The following is a 17662-nucleotide window of genomic DNA, read 5'->3' on the forward strand; positions in this document are numbered from 1 at the left end:
TTTCTTACTATTTCACAGATCCTCATAAGTTTGACGCTCTTTCGGTACTTAAATATAGCTTCATTAGCACCTGGCCGCTTAAAATGGTTCACATTTTCCTCCGAAAATGGCCGGGATCTTCTTAGTTAGTAGAGGTCTTTCTTGGTATGAACAATATTTTACAGGATATGAACAACAGTAATTCCTATGAATAGTCATTCAATTCCCTCTAAGCACACATCTGCGGACTGTAGTCCCAATATATTAGATTACTAAAACTGCATATGTTATTGGTTAATAACTCTAATTTACTGACACTTTCTTTTGGAGTACCGGGTTGCCCGTTTAAAATCGAGACTTGATAATTCCCTTCCGGACGTTTTTATTCCCTGAGAATTTTGTGAGAGTTCCCATGCCACGTAAATACGGTTGGCGGTATTGATGTAGGAGTCACGAATGTGTGGGTGTATAAGAGCATGACCATGTTCCCGGCCGCACCATGGGATTTCAAGTGGTACTGTAAAAACCCCCTTTCTTTTTCCATTACCGTAATGGTAAAATCCTTTAATATCGGCCCTTTATTTGCATTCAGTTGTGTATACAGTTTTTAAGTTTCATAGCCGTAACAGTATCTGTCGCTTTGTGCTCAACGTTTTTACCGTGGTTTTGTGTTGTTGATAATGTAGGATAGTAGCATTCTTTACTCACAAGTTACATGGAAGTGTAGGTCATAGTTCCGAACCCCTCTCCACATCTAGTTCGAGAAATCAGTGACTTTTTGTCGAGTTCATTATTTTTTGGTTTTTTTTACTGGCAGGCAAAACTACAATGGCTGACGCCTTGTTGGCTACCAATGGTATTGTTTCTTCGCGCCAATCAGGGAAATTGCGGTATATGGATAACACTGAGGGGGAGCAAGAGCGTGGCATAACGATGAAATCTAGTGTAATTGGTCTCATTTTCAACCGGAAAGTCTCCTCTGTAGATAAAAACGATGAAGACTATTATCTTGTAAATTTAGTGGACTCTCCTGGTCATGTTGACTTCTCTTCTGAAGTTTCAACAGCAGTTCGATTATGTGATGCTGCGACTATCGTTGTCGATGTTGTCGAAGGAGTATGCCCTCAGGTAAAGTGTTTGATCGTAAGATGACTCCTTCCATAGACACGTACGGTACTCCGTCAAGCTTGGGATGAAAGACTAACTCTGTTATTGGCTTTGAATAAGATCGATCGATTGGTTGTAGAAATAAAACTAACTCCGTCACAGGCTTATGAAACCATGTGTCGAGTGATAGAACAAGTCAATTCCGTCCTTGCGGAAATGTTTTCTGCAGATGTGACGCGCCAAAGAGATGGTATTTGGCAGATGAATATCGACAAACATGTAAGTACTTATCCGTTTTGTATGTGTATTCATTATCGTTTGTCAGATGAAAGTTGATTAACGCAAACATACGGTAAGTATTCCTGTCCATGTTCATTAAGTAGTTCATTAGTTGCGTTTATTTCGTATTGGGTACTGTTTACTTCTTTTGCATAGAAGTTCATTTGTGGAATATTGTGTACGTCGAATGAAGCTATATGACTGTCGTTTTGTCTGTCACATCGAATCATAATAGCCATTTTCAGTTATTTCGAAGTGGGTAAGCATCTTGGGGAATTCAGTAAAATGTAGTGAATAAAGTGATAAAATAATACTTCGCAATAACTCACTCTCCAGCATTAACTTGAAATAATAAATAGTTGTGTTAATTTATAATCTATTAGCTTACTATAGCTCTTGGAGGGACTCACGAAAACCATCCAGTTTATTGCCTCAGTGCACCAAATGTAGCTCAACCTTGGTGTCAACGAAATTCTTGTTAATTACCTACATAAATTGTAAGATGCATTTTAAGGTGAAATACTCTCACAATGAACTGGCCTCTTCATATTTATTACCACTGCGAATACTTCACATGATCTGTTTCTTTTCATTTTATTTTGTGATATTCACAAGCGCCTTCACTGTTCGGAGATTTTTTATCTTAAATTAAGTATGTAGTTTATATCCACCACTGATTGGTCTCATTCGGGGTACCGTTGAAATCCAAAAAGCACTAGTCCTACTAAACTAAGCTTCAGTGAAATGATAAATCGATCTGACTTAGACCACGATTGAAAAGAAATGGATGCACTGAACGGCCATCTCCTCCTAGTATCGAGCTTTTCAACTGTGTAATTCCATTACTCCACGGGTGGGAATCAAACCAAGAACATTCGGTTTCGTGCTCAGGCTCTCAACCTCTAGATCATTGAGCCGGCATCCAACGGTGTGAATGCCTAACCTCAATTAATCCACGACATTGGGTGACTATATCCCACTATCTTCGGTGGGTAACTGCATCACACTCAACACGGATTAGCTCCACTGGTCACGGCATCCATCCATCCACTTTCAAATATAATTCGCACTGATAGTTCCTTAACCGGAAATGAATTTACAGCACTTATTGATAATTGGTCTGTGATAGTTATTTTAGGTTCTAATAATAACTTGTAGTCTCTACTATCAGATGCTACTACTAAATGCTGTTCATAAAAAGTACATCAAATAACATCATTAGTTAACTGGAAATGTGAGTTATGTGTGTTTGGTTTAGGAACTCTAAGTTTCACTATCTAAAGAACTATAAGTGCATATTGTAGTGGATTTGCAGAATGCTACACGCCAGCTGTTTGCTACTCTTTGACTTCCAGTCTTTTGTTCTATTGATTTTTAATGATAGCTCCCATCAAACTCCACTATATTTAGTGGATTTTACGAAATTATATAAATTCTACTGTATATTTTCCAGGACCTTTCAAGTGATGTGCAACGTGATAATAACGTGTATGATTGGAGCGATCATCTTGAAAAAGCTGATGATTCTAACTTGTACTTTTCACCTGAAAAAGGGAATGTTGTATTCTGCTCTTCTGTCGATTCGTGGGGATTTCGCGTAGACCAATTTTGCCAGACCTGGTCTGAACGCCTATCTGTCCCTTATTCAGTTTTACAAAAATCCTTGTGGGGTGATTTTTATCTAACTTCCTCTCCTACAGAATCGAACAAAATGGTTATTAAACCTAATGCTAGGCAAAAACAGAAGAAGTCAATTTTCGTTCAGTTGGTCTTAGAACCTTTATGGAATGCATATCAAGTAAAATTTTCGTTTAATCTCAACTGTACCATGTATTTTTTTGAACATAACGATTAGTGTTTGCTTAAAAATGTATAACATTACTTATAAGATTTACTGATTTCTTGTAACTAAGCTTCACTTTAATGATAAAATTACACTAGCTTCAGGTACCGATAAAAGATATCCCACCTTGTAGATTGGTAGAAAGTCTTAAAAACTCTACGTAAGAAAGCAACTAACTGGTTATCGGTGGGGCATTGCTCCGGATTTTGCCACAAGGTTGCTGTTTATTACTTCATGTGTTTGAAGTAGCTGAGTCTTCTCCAGTTTAAACACGAGGGTAACTATGATGATGTTTACATTAGAGCTATATTTCAGTTTCTAGTGTATGCATATGTCTTTTTTTAACATACTTTTTTCGTGCTTAGACAAAGGATAGACTAGGATGTAAAGAAACTTCACACTCGGATATCTGGTTGATGCTAGACTTCAGTTTGATGTAACAGTGGCTGTCCAAGACATCCATCTCATTCTTCATACCATAGGCTTAGAGGTTTTGAGTCATCTGTACTGTGGAATCCATGTAAATTCACCCTAATACACTTTTATGTTCTGAAAATATTTTTGCAATCTTTCTTTACTCTGCTTTGGCGTCTAAACTAATGGCGGCAAGGGAAGTATTTGGGCACACTAACATTTTCACTTGTATTGGAAGTTTCATCAGCTCGTGTCACCTGTTACATAGGTAAAGCATCCGTTTGGTAACCGAAGGACAAGTATACTTCACAGCAATTCACTTTATATAACTACGGCTACGGAACATTTTCTGTGAAAGTAGAAGACATGCGTAGACTGCAAATGTTTGATCTCAAGGGTCTTCGAAGCATTTCTCACGTATATTTGAACAACCCAACAAGCAGTGTTAAAGTTAGGCTTAAGACACCATGTTAATATGGGTAATCGGTTGATAAGGTTGGGAACCTTCACCAAATGAGGTAGTTGGAACATGTGTTGCGTTTGTCTAATCACCACCCACCTTGACGCGCAACGTTTGCTATTGTAGGAGTAGGTTGGAAGAAAGCTAAGGACAGCCAAACTAAAACAAGGCATCAAGTTATGAAGTTGTCGATTGTTGACCTGAGCCATGTTATTAGGGGCAGAGTCCCTGGTTTCCTTCAGCACTTTTATCGTGACTAGTGCTTTCAAATATCGGACTACATCCATCAGAATCGACCACGGTGGTTCATTTGCTTTCACTCTTTACCTCCCCTCAGATCCTGAATTTCAGAATTCTCATACTTTTTTATACGGACTCATCTTCCTCGAATCATACCTTCTGATTTATGACGGGATTCGTGACTATCTGTGATCAACAAACATGTTTTCATTCCAGAATTTTCATTAAAAACCACTCACAAACTAAGACAAACTGGCTGAAATGGCAGTTAGATACGAAGCTCATTAAATTAATTAGAAGTGTTCAGATTGATTTACTAAGTAAGAATTCTCGAAATAGCGCAATTTAAGGCAGATAGAATTAGATGAGCACAACTGGGCGTGTTATATTTGGAATTCGTAATAATCGCTCAATCAAGTACAAAAGAATCATCAGTTAGTACTAATACCACACTGTTATTGCTATCAATCTCGAAATCCATATTTTAGTGTAGAGCCATAATATTTAAAAGCCTTTAATAAGTTACCCCGACTCACAACATGAGGCTAAGTATTTTACTGTTTCTTTTACTGTTCTAGACATTATTCTTTGAAGATAAACGTGATAAAGTGTTTGCGATGGCTCAAAAGGTTGGTGTAAATTTAGACCAACGTGTTATTCGTAATGTTGATAGTCGTGGAGTGTTACGTGCTTTCCTGAGTGCGTGGTTGTCGTTAGGTCATACACTTATGCATGCCATAACGGATATCTGTCCTAGTCCATCTTCAGCAGTGTCTGCTGACCGAGCTGTACATATGTTGTATGGAGATACAGTATTATGTGATTCAGCACTTACCAAACAAGATACTCCCATACCAATCGATCAAACTTCACGTGTACCAATTAATTCAATATATTCAACAACTGGGGCTAGCTTAGGTAAGTAATGATGTTTGTCATGGTTACGTATTTCATTAAATTTCTACTCTAAGAAGTGTTGATTTGATGACGCATATTTCATTGATTCACAGATTACTTATTCATTTAACTGTTTAAAGTTTACTAAATGTTATCTTTAATATGAACGTATTATCAGAGTGCAGTATGATGATTTGAAGCGGAAAAAGTTTTGAAGAATTAAACTTGTAATTCTAACAATAAAATCATTAATGATGAATTCACTTCATATTATAAAATGTAAATGTTAGAAATATACCAAATAGACTGAATAGCATCAAACTAGCCACTATCTTCCTGATCAAATCTCTTGACTTCAATACTCGTTTTAGTATGGAAAGAAAACGTCATTCATCAAAATTCTTGATATCACTTCGTTTTGTGTGTGTGTGTGTGTCTGTGTGTAGCTTTAGTTTATGAGTCGTCAAATAAATATTACAGGCTGATCTCTTTCGCTAACATCTTTTTCTACGTGGTTCTAATTTATCTGCATAAATACAGTTTAAATGATTTAATTAACGTATTTGTCACCTGACATTATTATTAAAGTTAAGTTTTATATTTAAACACAACTAATATAAAGGAATAAATTTTTATATAGTTGAGATCATGAGTCAGTTGAAGCTAGACCACCATAGAAAACCCGGAAAAACTGGACGGCCGTTTCATCCTATTGTGGGACTCCTCAGCAGTGCGCATCCACGATCCCGCCCCGTGAGATTCGAACACAGGACCTATCAGTCTCGCGCGCGAGTGCTTAACCTCTAGACCACTGAGCTAGCATCCACCGGTGTTAATGTCTAACTTCAACCAATCCACGAAATTGAGCAACCAACAGACTTGATTGAACTCCACTGGTTACTGCTTCTCACTAGAACTCTAGGAAATACCTCATGAAGCCAGTCACTAGTGAGCATATGATCATTATCTGAAGGGGGTTTTGTGGAGATTTTAGTAATTTTATATAGTTGAGATCATGAGTTAATTGAAGCTAGACCACCATGGAAAACCTAGAAGCACTGTTTTACAGTTTATTAGAGTAAATTAATAATCCAAAGAAATAATCATTTTCATGAACAAATACATCTTTTAAAATTACATCATATAGATTTATGTTTATTAATGTTGAACTGATTGGAATATGATATCCACTTTATATCTCGATTGAAATTATAACACTAATCATCAAAATAACTGTAACATAGAATGATAGAAATAATGATGTAATTACAAGTCACATCAATTAATTGGTCAAATATTTGGTTAGTAAATGAAATAATATGAATTACGTAAAAAAGAAGATAGTATAATGGTCTAAGTGTTAATACTTTACTTATTTATTTAAACATATAAATATTGGTACAAAAGGGCACCAGATATATATGCGCCGCACAAATCTCGTTTGATTTGTGTGAGCGATGTGTTACTGCCCAGGTGCCCAAACTGAAGCAGGTGGTTTTCTTAGGGGATCACACCCGGAGCCTTTGACCTAAAGGTCTGATCCACAAGACAGTGGAGCATCGTGAGGAGATGCAGTCCCATGTTAGCCGGTGACCAACGATTGACTCATACGCCCTTTATTCGCTCAGGATCATGGTGTCCATGTTCACCATTGGTTTGGAATCAGGGTTTTCCAACTCCCCTAGGTGGACTTTCCGTGTCTACCAACCCGGTTAAAGCGCCGGACATTCACTTTTCGTTCTCTTAATTTCGTAAACAACACTCCCGCCGCGAGAAGGCAAGTTTGTAGGACTTCCCTGGCAGAGGCTATATACGCGTGTCAATACAATTCTTTATATATTCAAGAAACTAATAATATTAATAATTGAAAATAAAGAGCGAGAGATTTTATGTGTATTAGTCAAATTAACTTATCGGGTTTCCCAAATTAGAAGAGGCTGAACATATTTAATTTAAACCTAAAAGCATTATACTTTTTTATTTAAAGTAAACACACCTGCTTTTATTAATCATGTTTTTGTTGGTGTTAAATTTAACCGCAAATGTATCAGTCGTAATTGACACTTGCTTAAACTCTGAAGGTATATCTGAAACACATATAGCGGCGCTCAGAAAATTTTGAGATATAGATCATGGAGTAGCAACTCTTTAAGAGTTTGTTAGAGACTAGTGAGAGATACCAGTTACTTACTTACTTACCTACTTACTTACGCCTGTTACTCCTAATAGAGTAGAGGCCTCCGACCAGCATTCTCCAACCCACTCTGTCATGAGAGAGACACTAATTAATAAGTTTAAAAAAACAAAGTGAGGGAGATGAGGCTCCCGAGTCCCGATCTAAAATTATGATTAAATGCACTTCAGTAGACTACCTATATGCTAATAGGTGTGACTTTAGTACAGAGGTTGACCCAGTGAGGTAGTAGTTGTTAGGTTGCCCAAAATAAAAAAAATTTGTAAGTTTGAGAGGACTCCTATTAGGTTTTAAACCATTATGAAGAGTTCCAGGACGAACGTTGGTGATATAACCGACGATGAAACCCAACACTACATTAATGTGAATGGATTGACAAGGGTGCAACAGAATACTATCTTTTATTGCCAGAAAATGATTGGTATATCGGTGTCATGAATATATTGTGTACAACCGATTTGGCAGGCCTCACTATATTATAGAAGCATTTCTAACGGACTAAATGAAAAACAATTCTCTGTGGTTACAAATGCTTACGGCCAATCAAGTAGTTGAAGCCGCAGGCCTTCTGTAATATTATCAAATAGTAAAACGTTGTCAACGCAGTCTAATCTCTATGCGCTGTCAATGAGCAAAGCCGTCAACTGTCGAACTGGAAACTATGATCACTATTCAATAAGCTTAAGGTGAACTGATCATCTTAATTTTATGACTCTTTGGTATTAAATAATCTAGAGTTGAGTTGTTCATGGTCAAGCTACAATCTTGCTTAGTCACATTGGAAAGTGTTCACGAACATTGAAAGGCAATTTACAGAAAATTAGTCCATATAATTTGCTCAATAGAACCAGGTTAATTGATAAATACAGTAGGAATTGATTGCTTTAGGTAATTCACTTTTTAATCTATGTGTCACTATCGAACACCTATATAGCACTAGTTGTTGGTTTTATGCTTTGAACGTCCTCTAAATTATTCTATGTAATCCTTGGATTATTGCTTTTAATAGTGTGTCACATCGTAGTTGTAAGCATATAAACAGAGATCTTGTAATAACTATCCGCCCATCAACTAATCTGGTTTTCGTGACGTGTTTGTTTATAAATGTCTCAAGGTATCGCTAGGCTATTCTACCTTCATGATCCTCTTGACTTATAAACATGTTGACTTTATTAACTGCATATGAACTTGTACTTGTTCTGTACATTCATAGTAAATTTTATCTTTATTTTAGTGATGATTCAATTGACGTATATAGTTAACATTACACTGGAGTCATTTCAACATGAACAGTTATTTTGTTAACAATCCCCAGATCTATTCGTTGTAATTTTAAAAGATGTATTTGTCTTCAACTCACATACTTAATATAATTTTAAACAGAACAGTCAGTAGATGCATCTACTAAGCAAATATTATGAATGTTCTACTTTGAGGGAATCTATTTTTATACGAATCATTTATTGCAAATTAGTCTGATTTTAATTTATTTACTCTGTACATTGACTCGCTAACCATCGTAAAACTGATAATTTCACACTTTCTTAGTTGATAATATCAATACTGTTTCTTGTACCATTGCAAATTATATTGTTCAGTTAACAAATGAATCGTAGAGTCCTTTTTTATTTGAGTGATTAATGTCCTTCGTTTTACTTTTCTGTGTTTCAGCTCTTCAATCTTGTGATTCATCATCACTGGCTCCAACTATTATTTTTGTGGCTAAAGTATTCTGGACTGATAAATTACGTCTCACTTCAAATATCACTAGTAATCCTGCTTCTATAAATACGAAGTAATTGATTTATTTGTGTGATTTTTCATACCTTCATAAAGATTAATTTACATAGTTTTAATTTGTATTATTATTATTATTGTTATTATCTTACCTACCAGGTACCCGACCGTTGCTGCTACCTTGACGTGGTGGTCGGGCTTGCCTATCGTGATGAATCAATCGAGCTATACTGGCTGGAACAATCGTTCCTCAAGGTCCTACCATGCCAGGCAGGTTGTTTGAAGAGCGGTGAGACTAAAAGCAGCAAACCCAAGGTCCGAAGGCGAAGTCGTACTGCTGACTGTACAGAGGTGTGACAGCAGTAAGGTGTTTCCTTCAGACAACCAGCATGACAGCGATGCTGCCTTCTCACAAGGAGGGGTGGGGTTAGAAAAGGTCGACCTTAAAAATGCACACCTCGCCTTATCCCACGGATCTCCGTCTCCGGTGGTAAGGTCCTTTGAAGAACGGAGCTAACACTTCAAAAATCCCCCACAAAAAGGCCGTGAGTGACCGGCCTCAAGCAGTTGTCCCTTGGGCACTGCGGTCACGCTCTCAGGTCATTAAGACCACTTCTAACCCAATTTCCTTTTCAGGTACCCCTAGAAGAACCCTTCCACGGTGTGGGCAACCGGAAAGTGATAACTGCCCTCATATCTCTAACAGCACTCAAGACCACTGTATTCATAATCAATCTCCTTCATTTCCTACTATTCCTTCTACCTTGACTTTCAACACTAAACTTCCTCTTTCGGTTTCCTCCTCAAGTGTCACCATGGCCAACGATTCTAGTGCGCGAAACGCTGTCCCAGGTCTACTAAAACCTCGCTCCAAACTACATATTGGAGCCTTCAACGTACGTACCCTAAGTCAAATCGGTCAACAGGCCTCCTTAGCTAAAACCCTAGAATTTCGTACCATTGATGTATGCTGTGTCTCCGAAACACGCATACAGGATCCTAGTGTGGTCATTCACTTGACCTCACCTCGCCAAAATGGAGAGCCAACGAAATACACCCTCCGTGTATCTGGCGATCCGTTGGCTAGTTCTCGTGGACTTGCAGGTGTAGGCATAGCACTAAGTACAAGGGCAGAACAGGCATTACTAGAATGGATCCCCGTTAACAGTCGCCTGTGTGCTGTCCGGCTAAATGGCTCCGTAAGAACTCGGAAGGATAGGGACACATGTTGTTGCCTTTTCGTCGTTTCTGCCTACGCTCCCACTGACTGCAGCCATGATGAAGTGAAAGATGACTTTTACAGAAAGCTCTTTGAACTTCTTCAGAAAGCTAAGCGCTCAGACATAGTAGTCGTAGCGGGTGACTTTAATGCCCAGGTAGGCAGCATAAATCAAACAGAAAGACATTTAGGTGGGTGTTTTAGTATTCCGGTTCAACGAACCGATAATGGTGATCGTCTGTTGCAACTATGCTCAGACAATCGTTTATTTTTAACAAGCACTAATTTTAAGCATAAGGAGAGACATCGTCTAACATGGCGACCACCTTCGCCAAACCAACGATGGACTCAAATAGACCATATTGTCATCAGTCATCGTTGGGGAGGCTCAATAGAAGATTGTCGCTCGTATTGGAATACTTGTTTAGACTCTGATCACGCTTTAATACGAGCGCGCATTTGTCTGCGCCTCAATGGACGCAGGAAAGTACACTAAGAGGACCCATTAGGATTGAACTGGAGGACGAGAAGGCCAAATGCGAATTCCAGAAACAACTGAGTTCACATCTAGGCAGTTCTGTAAACGAGACTGACCCAGATGCTGCTTGGAAAGACATACGAATAGCTGTGGAAACAGCAGTCACATCTCTTAGTTATTTAAACCATAGGGCTCCAAAAAACCAGTGGATTTCTTCTAAGTCTGTTTCACTGATGGATTCGCGTAAACTCATCCCATCAGGCTCTGAACACGAAGAAGAGTGTAAACAAATTAGATCTAGGTTGACTAAAAGTCTAAGGAACGATCGTGAGCAGTGGTGGGCAACGAAAGCAAAAGAGATGGAAAAGACAGCGGCTGTAGGCAACACCAGACAACTATTCAGACTAATAAAAGAAACCGGAATTAAGAAGTCAAGTGTAAGTGAGACAATCTCGGAAAAAGACGGAACCCTTATCTGCTCTCAACCCAAACGTTTAGAACGATGGGCGGAACACTTTAAGGAGCAGTTTAGCTGGCCTTCAGCTACTGCACAACTACCCACTATTCCCAGAAAACCTGAATGGAACATTGAAGTAGGCCCCCCGACCCTACTTGAAGTTCAAAAGGCTATAAGTAATCTGAAACGAGGAAGAGCAGCTGGTCCAGATGGATTGGCTCCAGAGGTCTTTAAATATGGTGGTCCAATTTTAGCGATTAGGTTGACTAATATTCTGGCTAAAATCTGGGAGACGGACGTAATCCCATCTGACTGGTCACAATCTCTGATTGTCCCAATATATAAGAAGGGGCCAAAATCATCCTGTGATAACCATAGAGAGATTAGTCTGACTAACATAGCATCTAAAATACTAGCCTCAATAATTATCAGGCGCCTAACTAAGACTCATGAACTGCAAACACGAGAAAATCAGGCTGGCTTCAGACCTGGTCGTGGCTGTATCAACCACATATTCACCATTCGTCAAGTTTTAGAGCACATACATACTTATCGGCGTCCGACAATGATAGTTTTTCTTGACTTGAAAGCAGCATTTGACTCTGTAGACCGAGAGGTTCTGTGTCAGTGTCTGTCATTAAAAGGTGTACCTGAGAAGTGCATAAACCTTGTGAAGACTCTTTACTCGAACACTACCAGTCGAGTGAGAGCTTATGGCGAACTGTCATATGATTTTACAACCTCAAGTGGTGTCCGTCAAGGCTGTCCACTATCCCCATTTTTGTTTAACTTCATTATAGACCTGTTGCTGGAAATAACACTCGTCGACTGAATTTTCAGGAATTGATCTTCTACCAGGAGGTTCACTTATCGACTTAGAATACGCAGATGACATAGTCCTGTTTGGTGAAGACGCTGACAAAATGCAGAGTCTTCTGTTAGAACTGAGTAGTAATGCCAGGATGTTTGGGATGCGTTTCTCCCCCTCTAAATGTAAATTATTGCTCCAGGACTGGCCTGCGTCAACACCTGAACTAAGGATAGGGAGTGAAGTAGTCGAACGCGTCGACAACTTCACTTATCTTAGAAGTCTGATCAGCCCCAATGGGTTGGTGTCTGACGAAATCTCAGCACGGATTCAAAAAGCTCGTTTGGCTTTTGCCAACTTACGTCACCTATGGCGAAGACGAGATATCCGTCTATCAATTAAGGGACGAGTACCATGTGCAGCAGTTCGCTCTGTTCTACTTTACGGCTGTGAAGCATGGCCATTAAGAGTAGAAGATACTCTTAAGTCACTAGTATTTGACCACAGATGCCCTAGAAATATTGCTCGCATCTGCTGGAATCACCGGGTAAGTAATAGTGAGGTTAGACGCAGGGTATTAGGGAATGATGGTAAATCAGTTGATGAGGTGATGAATCTTCATCGACTGAGATGGTTGAGCCACTTGTTACGTATGCCTGAACACCGATTACCACGACGCGCAATGCTGACTAGTGTAGGGGATGGTTGGAAGAAAGTTAGGGGCGGCCAAACCAAAACATTGCATCAGTGCTTGAAGTCACTAACTTCTAGTCTGAGCCATGTTGGCAGATGCAGACTACCTGGTTGGGGTCCGTGTGACTATCGTAACCAGTGGTTGGAGACTCTGTGTGACATGGCTCAGAATCGATCACAATGGCGTAGGTGTATACACTCTTTATTTTCCTTTAAACCTTGAGATTAAAATTGCTTCATATCTGTCTTTCTTCCTATACTATATCCTTATATACAACCTATCTTTTATATATTGCCACCACTAAATTAATTACTTCTATGAATCCGGTGTTCATCTTGTTGTGCTAACGAGGTATGGCAACTTGGACCGATGCATATATGTGCCTGGTCCTACGTTGTAACTGACTGACCTACCAGGTACGGTTTCGTGTACCTGACTTTGAGCTACACTGTAATTCTAACAGTTAGTAATGCTACCCACTTGCTCAAGCTGAAGTCAGTAGAGCAGTGTTTGAACGTGCAACTTAGTGACTAAATGTTAAACGCATTCATCACTTGCATCTATCCACTCTACAAAGAAAGTATTCTGTTAAGCCAGCTATATATATATATATATATATATATATATATATATATATATATATATGTCTTCAATGTTAGCCTAGTTAAATCTCAACATTTTGCATTTATCGACTGTTTATTCATTTTGTACTAAATATATTTATTATGTTTTCCATTTCATTGTATGTTAGATATGTCTTATTTTGAGGATCCTTTATATGTTTTTAAATCTGTTGGATTAGGATAAAAGTTACTGCAGTATATTTCCCAGCTGCCAAGTCATTTGTTTTCGTTTACTGTGAAATAGTTGTCTTATGTGTCAAGGACATTGTTTTTTTTTCCAAACCATGTAAATAACCAGTTCCTCTGATAATCGTTTATATAGCAGTGAATGTAGTTTGCCTTACTATAGCGGTACGCCTTTAAATTGCAGAGTAGTACAATATGATTATTCCCAGCTGTTATAATTCAGTTTATAATTGATTAACGATGAGGAGTGCTAAACAACCATAGTTGACGACATAAAATGATTCTGTTATAATACAGGGAATAATGTATAGGTTGTGAAATATAGACTCAGTCGGTTATCTCGATATAATAAATGTGTCCAAGTGATAACTATTGTTTACGAGTCTGGATCATCAATGAAAAAGCTCCCAGCAAACTAAATTTAGAAGGCAGAATAATCCATCACCAAAATAAGTTGTTTTATGTAATAAAATCACATAGTTCGGTATTGAGATTTGAGTTTACATTTGTATGTTTCTAAATGACGAACGATTGAGAGATTTTTCATAGACGAGATCTATGAGAACTCATTTCACTGGATGATTAATACACAATACTTCAACGATAGTCCCCAGTTCAATAAAATCAGCAGATGAGAACTGTTGTAAGGAAAATGTATTGGTAGAGAACCTAGAAGAATTAATTTATATTGTAGTTAAATTCAATTATCTATTAATTTAATTCACTAGTTATTCATTCCAAGTTTTATCGGATTGAACAATTGTCACTTGAGCACAAAATCATATTGCACTCATTAAAACCAATAGAGATGTATTAAGAATAAAATAAATCAAATTTATATTAAATAAATTAATACAAATAAAAACACATTGAATGTCAATGAACGTGATGCACTCTAAATCAATCTGTGAGTCGTGAAATTATCAGAATAGGGATTTGTAGAGATTGTAGTAATTTCAGTAGTTGAATTCATGAGTTTATCTGTGCTAGACCATTATTATTATTATTATTATTATTATTATTATTATTCAAACATAAATATTGGTACAAAGAGGCACCGAATACATAAACCCCATACTTCATCATTCGGATACTGTCCAGGTGCCCAAAACTGTCCAGGTGCCCAAACTGAAGCAGGTGGTTTTTCTTAGGGGGCCACACCCAGAGCCTTTGACCTAAAGGTCTGATCCACAAGGCAGTGGGGCATCGTGAGGAGATACAGTTCCATGGTAGCCGGTGACCAACGATTGATTCATACGCCCTTTATTCCCTCAGGATCGTGGAGCCCACGTTCACCATTGATTAGGAATCAGGGTTTTCCAACTCCCCTAGGTGGACTTTCCGTGTCTACCAACCCGGTTAAAGCTCCGGACATTCGCTTTTCGCCCTCTCCGTTTCATAAACAACACTCCCGCCACGAAAAGGCAGTGAGTAGGACCTCCCCGCTGTTGGCTGTATACGCGTGGCAATGTGAGAGCATTTGGAGAGACGGAACTGATTCTCCCCACCCTTGGTCGTACTAGGGAATTTGGGGACCACCATTGAAAACGCGAAAGCACTGAACGATTGTCTCGTCCAAGTATGGGACTTTTCATAAGCGCTCATTCACAATCCCGCACGCAAGACTCGAACCCGTGACCTTCGGTCTCGCGCACGAACTTTTAACCTATACACCACTGAGCTGGCATCCAACGATGTTAATGTCTAACTTCAGTCGATCCATGAATTCGCACAATCCTTCATCCCTTGTTTGAGGTGGATAACTGTCTCTACCTGACATGGATTGGACTCTACTCGTTAAATTGATTTTTTTGGTTGCTAAATGTAGCATTTGGTGATTCAGGATTACTAAAACTATGTACAGAATGTTTTTCAGTAAATAATCATGATTTAAAATTGATGTTAAAACATGGATTTTGTAGATAATTTACACTAACCTATGAAATCAAGGAATAACTATCATACCATACATAGACAATTTTGAGGATAAAGTAAGTGAATATATAGCATTTGGAAATCCCATCTTCAAGTAAAGATTATTTAGACGAATACGAGATATGTATGCAAGGTGATGAAGTTATTCAGCTGAAAAGTTAAACATTCACGATAAAATGTGGAAGCTTAATTATTTTAACTTGTTTGTCAAGTATAGGTTTATACACCTTACCCGGTTATGATTCAAGTTGCTTGTGCGATGGTAAGCAATACTATCCGGTTGCCTGAAGTAGAGTAGCTGAAACAGAGTTTTGAACCTGCTACCTACTGCTTCAAAGATAAATGATTTAACCATTATAATTTACATCACTGCACCTATATCGAGACTTAGACATTGATTCCGTATTCTTTATTTTGAGGTAAAACTATACTTTATTATATAACTTTTTTGAAACCAACGTATTTCTGTGTATTGTTGAACATGAAAATGTTCATCCAGTTAAGAACTTCCACGGTGGTTTTCAATCTTATATAATTTTCTACGTAATTTCTTGATCCTGAAGGCAAAGTGGTGTCTCAAAGTAGTTAAGATGTTTGAACCTCAGTCACTAGGTCACAAGTTCGAGATCTGCCCCATCCACTTCGTTTTGACCAGTTGGGTAGTATCATTGCTCCTCCCAATTAGAGTGTGGTTCAAAGTTAAGTGGTCATATTTGTACCTGTTAAGTGAGTTAATAAGTAAAATGGTTGTCTAATATATTATTTATATGTATGAAAGACCTATTCATTTTTCAAGAAGATTAGTTTTTGTTCATTGTTTGACTCTATTATCCTAACTGTATGCTGCTGCCGTATTTAATTATTTGAAGTTATCCAATATTTTTAACCCTTAAATAGTCGTTTCGAATTCTGTATTTATCCTTTTTAGACAAGAGAATACAGATTCTGATGGGATTTCACCGTCATGTGATACAGCGAATACCGATGTAAATAATCATTCAAGTGAAATACAGTCCTCTATCCCCAAACAAATTAACCTGCGATCTCCTTTGTTACTGTGTAACCCATTCACAGATACTGATTTTATTGCTTTAGCTCGAGTATTTAGTGGTTCTGTTTATCCTGGTCAAAAATTGTTTGTTCTTGGACCAAAATTTAACGGTAGAAAAGTAAGTAATAATTTACAGTCATAGATTCAATATTTGTTGGAAAGATCCAAAGTAGTCCTCGGAAAAAGTTCAGATGAGCCCAGAAAACGCTGGGAAACATTTTATCCAATCAGCGTTTAGTAGAAGCTCCTCAGAAACATTTAGAAAGTGAAGAGTCATGTGTCATATTTCTGAGTGGATAATTACTTATCCTGCTACTATATCTAGTATGGTTCCGGAGACTTCCAGAAGCCCAAGACCATCTGAAATACTATAAATACTCTCGACTTTCTTTACATAAGCTTACTTTGGAGTAAAATGTTCTTTTCACACTTCGCTCCTTTTCTCTTGTGTTCAAGTTACCCTCTATATATTGCATGGTGTTATTAGGAGCACTTCAGAAACCGATTCGAGCGTTCAGTTAGAAGACTTATCATTATGAAGCTGCATAAAACATTCTGATATATAACTAGTTTGATAGTCTGAAACTTAATCAATTAAGTCTGTCTGGCATATTAGCGGAGTTCATGTTCTATCAGGGACTAAAATCAAAATCATTTTGAGTATTTACAATCACAAACATTACTGTTGAGTTAGTTGAGGAGAGATTAGTCCACTGTAAGACTGGTTTATGAATAGCATTCCGTCACTGAATTGTAAACAATAAAGTGATGAATAAAAATTCCTTGAGTATTATTTGTTTGATTCTTCCCATCGATTTGTTAGGACTGCAACTGGTCAGTCTCTAATTGGCATATGTGCATACTGTGCGTATTGCCTCAATATAGCCTTGATTCACAAGCATGGTAAGCAGAGATGGATAGTGGCTAGCAGTGGAATCCAGGACGCGCGTTTCGTCCCATTTGGGACTCGTCAGCTGGATGTACCTGCATCTCAGAGTTGATATTCACTCTGGGACTCGAACCCAGTACCCTCGCTTCAAACGCCATCGCGTATCCACTCG

At 38.1% G+C, this 17662-nt stretch overlaps 1 protein-coding gene across 1 annotated transcript in view; it reads left to right on the forward strand.

The window, feature by feature from the left end:
• Nucleotides 1-17662, forward strand: part of Smp_000110 (similar to elongation factor Tu GTP binding domain containing 1) — a gene marked incomplete at both ends in the record, with an annotated part of 33863 nt that overhangs the window by 6985 nt on the left and 9216 nt on the right. The window contains 6 exons of the mRNA XM_018791449.1: nucleotides 797-1107; nucleotides 1144-1365; nucleotides 2819-3163; nucleotides 4901-5240; nucleotides 9085-9208; nucleotides 16479-16719. Coding sequence (XP_018645394.1) covers nucleotides 797-1107; nucleotides 1144-1365; nucleotides 2819-3163; nucleotides 4901-5240; nucleotides 9085-9208; nucleotides 16479-16719 — 1583 coding nt within the window. The remainder of the gene's footprint in view (nucleotides 1-796; nucleotides 1108-1143; nucleotides 1366-2818; nucleotides 3164-4900; nucleotides 5241-9084; nucleotides 9209-16478; nucleotides 16720-17662) is intronic.

Source organism: Schistosoma mansoni (genome assembly GCF_000237925.1).
Source record: "Schistosoma mansoni, WGS project CABG00000000 data, chromosome 3 unplaced supercontig 0044, strain Puerto Rico, whole genome shotgun sequence".
NCBI classification, from domain to species: Eukaryota; Metazoa; Platyhelminthes; class Trematoda; order Strigeidida; family Schistosomatidae; genus Schistosoma; species Schistosoma mansoni.